Source organism: Citrus clementina, unplaced genomic scaffold (assembly GCF_000493195.1).
Source record: "Citrus clementina cultivar Clemenules unplaced genomic scaffold, Citrus_clementina_v1.0 scaffold_3, whole genome shotgun sequence".
In the NCBI taxonomy this organism is placed as follows: domain Eukaryota; kingdom Viridiplantae; phylum Streptophyta; class Magnoliopsida; order Sapindales; family Rutaceae; genus Citrus; species Citrus x clementina.
Window position 1 is genome coordinate 30,288,560 of NW_006262339.1, and position 2,133 is coordinate 30,290,692.

A 2,133-nucleotide genomic window follows, 5' to 3' on the forward strand; every position below is an offset into this window, starting at 1 on the left:
AAATCCAAGCCCATCAGTTTTGAAGATGATATTGCTCCTCGTGTTGTTCCACTTTATGATCAACTGGTAAAGCTTTATGGTAAGTAATTTTCGGTTCCTAATTTCAACTCTTCAATTACTTTTATGTCAATCGGAAAGTAACCATTAAGGTCCCCATTCTTGCTTTGTGCTTGTTTAGGATTTTAATCAAACACTCTTACAGTCAATTGATCAAACTCAACGCCCAACTAAAGGTCTTTATGATCTGGATAATAGCCTCTAATTCTCAACTTTGTGTCTTAATCTTTCAAGTTTACAATTTCACTTATTTTATAAATTTTCTCTTGAATTTTTATTTTATCTACTCTGCTTTTTCCTTTCGGCTTAGGTGTATACAATAGTAAAGACAAATTACAAATGACAGAATCTCATAATTAGAGATAATGGAGCTGGGTTGGATCTAGATTTTTAGGCATACAGACGACACAAATAAAGACGGGCAATAGCCTAAGATGTGAAAAGCATGCTTAAGGCTTGCAATAACTTTTATTGTTTTCATAGTTCATAATTATTTTGTAATATTCTTTTATTTGTTACAAATTCTTTGTTTCTTCCACTGACCATCCGAGTTTGAATAACGAGAAAAATAAGAAGCTAGAAAATCTATCTAGATTTTAGCCTCCCTTAAAAACAATCTGCCGGCACTAGATCTTTGTGGCCTTATTTGAGCAACATACATTCATGGAAGCAAGATTTGTATAAAGTTGAATTTCAAATGAGAATTATAATTATTACTGTTCTTTTGGTAATAAAAAAATAATGTAGACAAGAGATTTCTATAAATATGTCTTTACAACCATTTGGACAAAGAAGAAACCGACTGTTATAAAACCCGTTGGACGCTTTATCTACCGCTCACCCAGGACATATTTGAAAATGCAGGTACAATTTGTTATTGGTGGATTGGCCCAATACCCATGATCAACATCATGGATCCTGATCAACTGAAAGAGGTATTTACGAAGGTCAATGATTTTCAGAAACCCAAATCTAATCCACTAGGAAAGATACTGACAACTGGACTGGCAAGCCATGAGGGTGAAAAGTGGGCTAAACATAGAAAGATTATCAACCCAGCATTCCACCAAGAAAAGCTCAAGGTTTTTTATTCATCTGTGCTTGAATATGTGTGTGTGTGTGTGTATTTGTACAAATGAAATATTAAATTCCATAATGCCATCATTTTATTGCTTTTGTTACAGCTTATGTTGCCTGCGTTTTACCAAAGTTGTAGTGAAATAATTAGCAAGTGGGAGAATTTGATGTCTACTGAAGGATCATATGAGTTGGATGTATGGCCTTATATTGTAAATTTGACGAGTGATGTGATTTCTCGAACGGCTTTTGGGAGCAACTATGAAGAAGGAATAAGGATTTTCCAACTCCAAACAGAGCTAGCTGATCTCGCCTTACAAGCTTTACAATCGGTTTACATTCCAGGATGGAGGTGCACAAAATAATCTCTAGTTAATTTGAAAACATATATATCACAAGTTATTTACTAACTCATTAATCATAAAGTTGAAAATTTACCTATGCTAATAATAAGTATTTGTCTTCTATTTCCTTAGTCTTTTTTGTTTTCATTTTCATAATTTATTTTAGACGTTAGCACTTTATAGTTTATAGTGTTGTAAATAGGTGAATTTGCATATTTTATAACATACGGACATTTCCACCTAAGAACAACAGTACCTTGTTAATCTATTTTTAGTAAATTTTTGCTGCTTATATATAGGTATGTCCCTACTAAGAGAAATAGAAGAATGAAGGAGCTTGACAAGGAAATACGAGTTCGGCTGGCAGATATCATCAGGAAAAGAGAGATAGCAATGAAAACAGGGGAAGCTGCAAAAGATGACTTATTGGGTTTACTTATGGAATCCAATCTCAAAGAAATTAAAGAACATGGAAACAACAAACTTAAAGGGATCAGCAGAGACGATGTTATCGATGAGTGTAAGCTATTTTACTTTGCTGGGCAAGAGACTACTTCAGTTTTGCTTCTTTGGACAATGGTTTTGTTGAGCAAGCATCAAGACTGGCAAGCACATGCCAGAGAAGAGGTTTTGCAAGTCTTTGGTGATAAGAAAC

At 34.0% G+C, this 2,133-nt stretch overlaps 1 protein-coding gene across 1 annotated transcript in view; it reads left to right on the forward strand.

Moving 5' to 3' along the window:
* LOC18049875 (cytochrome P450 CYP72A219) overlaps positions 1-2,133 on the forward strand; it is a 3,074-nt gene that overhangs the window by 309 nt on the left and 632 nt on the right. Inside the window, exons 1-4 of the mRNA XM_006442244.2 lie at positions 1-79; positions 922-1,139; positions 1,242-1,486; positions 1,778-2,133. The exon at positions 1-79 is cut by the window's left edge and continues 309 nt beyond it; the exon at positions 1,778-2,133 is cut by the window's right edge and continues 30 nt beyond it. Coding sequence (XP_006442307.2) covers positions 1-79; positions 922-1,139; positions 1,242-1,486; positions 1,778-2,133 — 898 coding nt within the window. The remainder of the gene's footprint in view (positions 80-921; positions 1,140-1,241; positions 1,487-1,777) is intronic.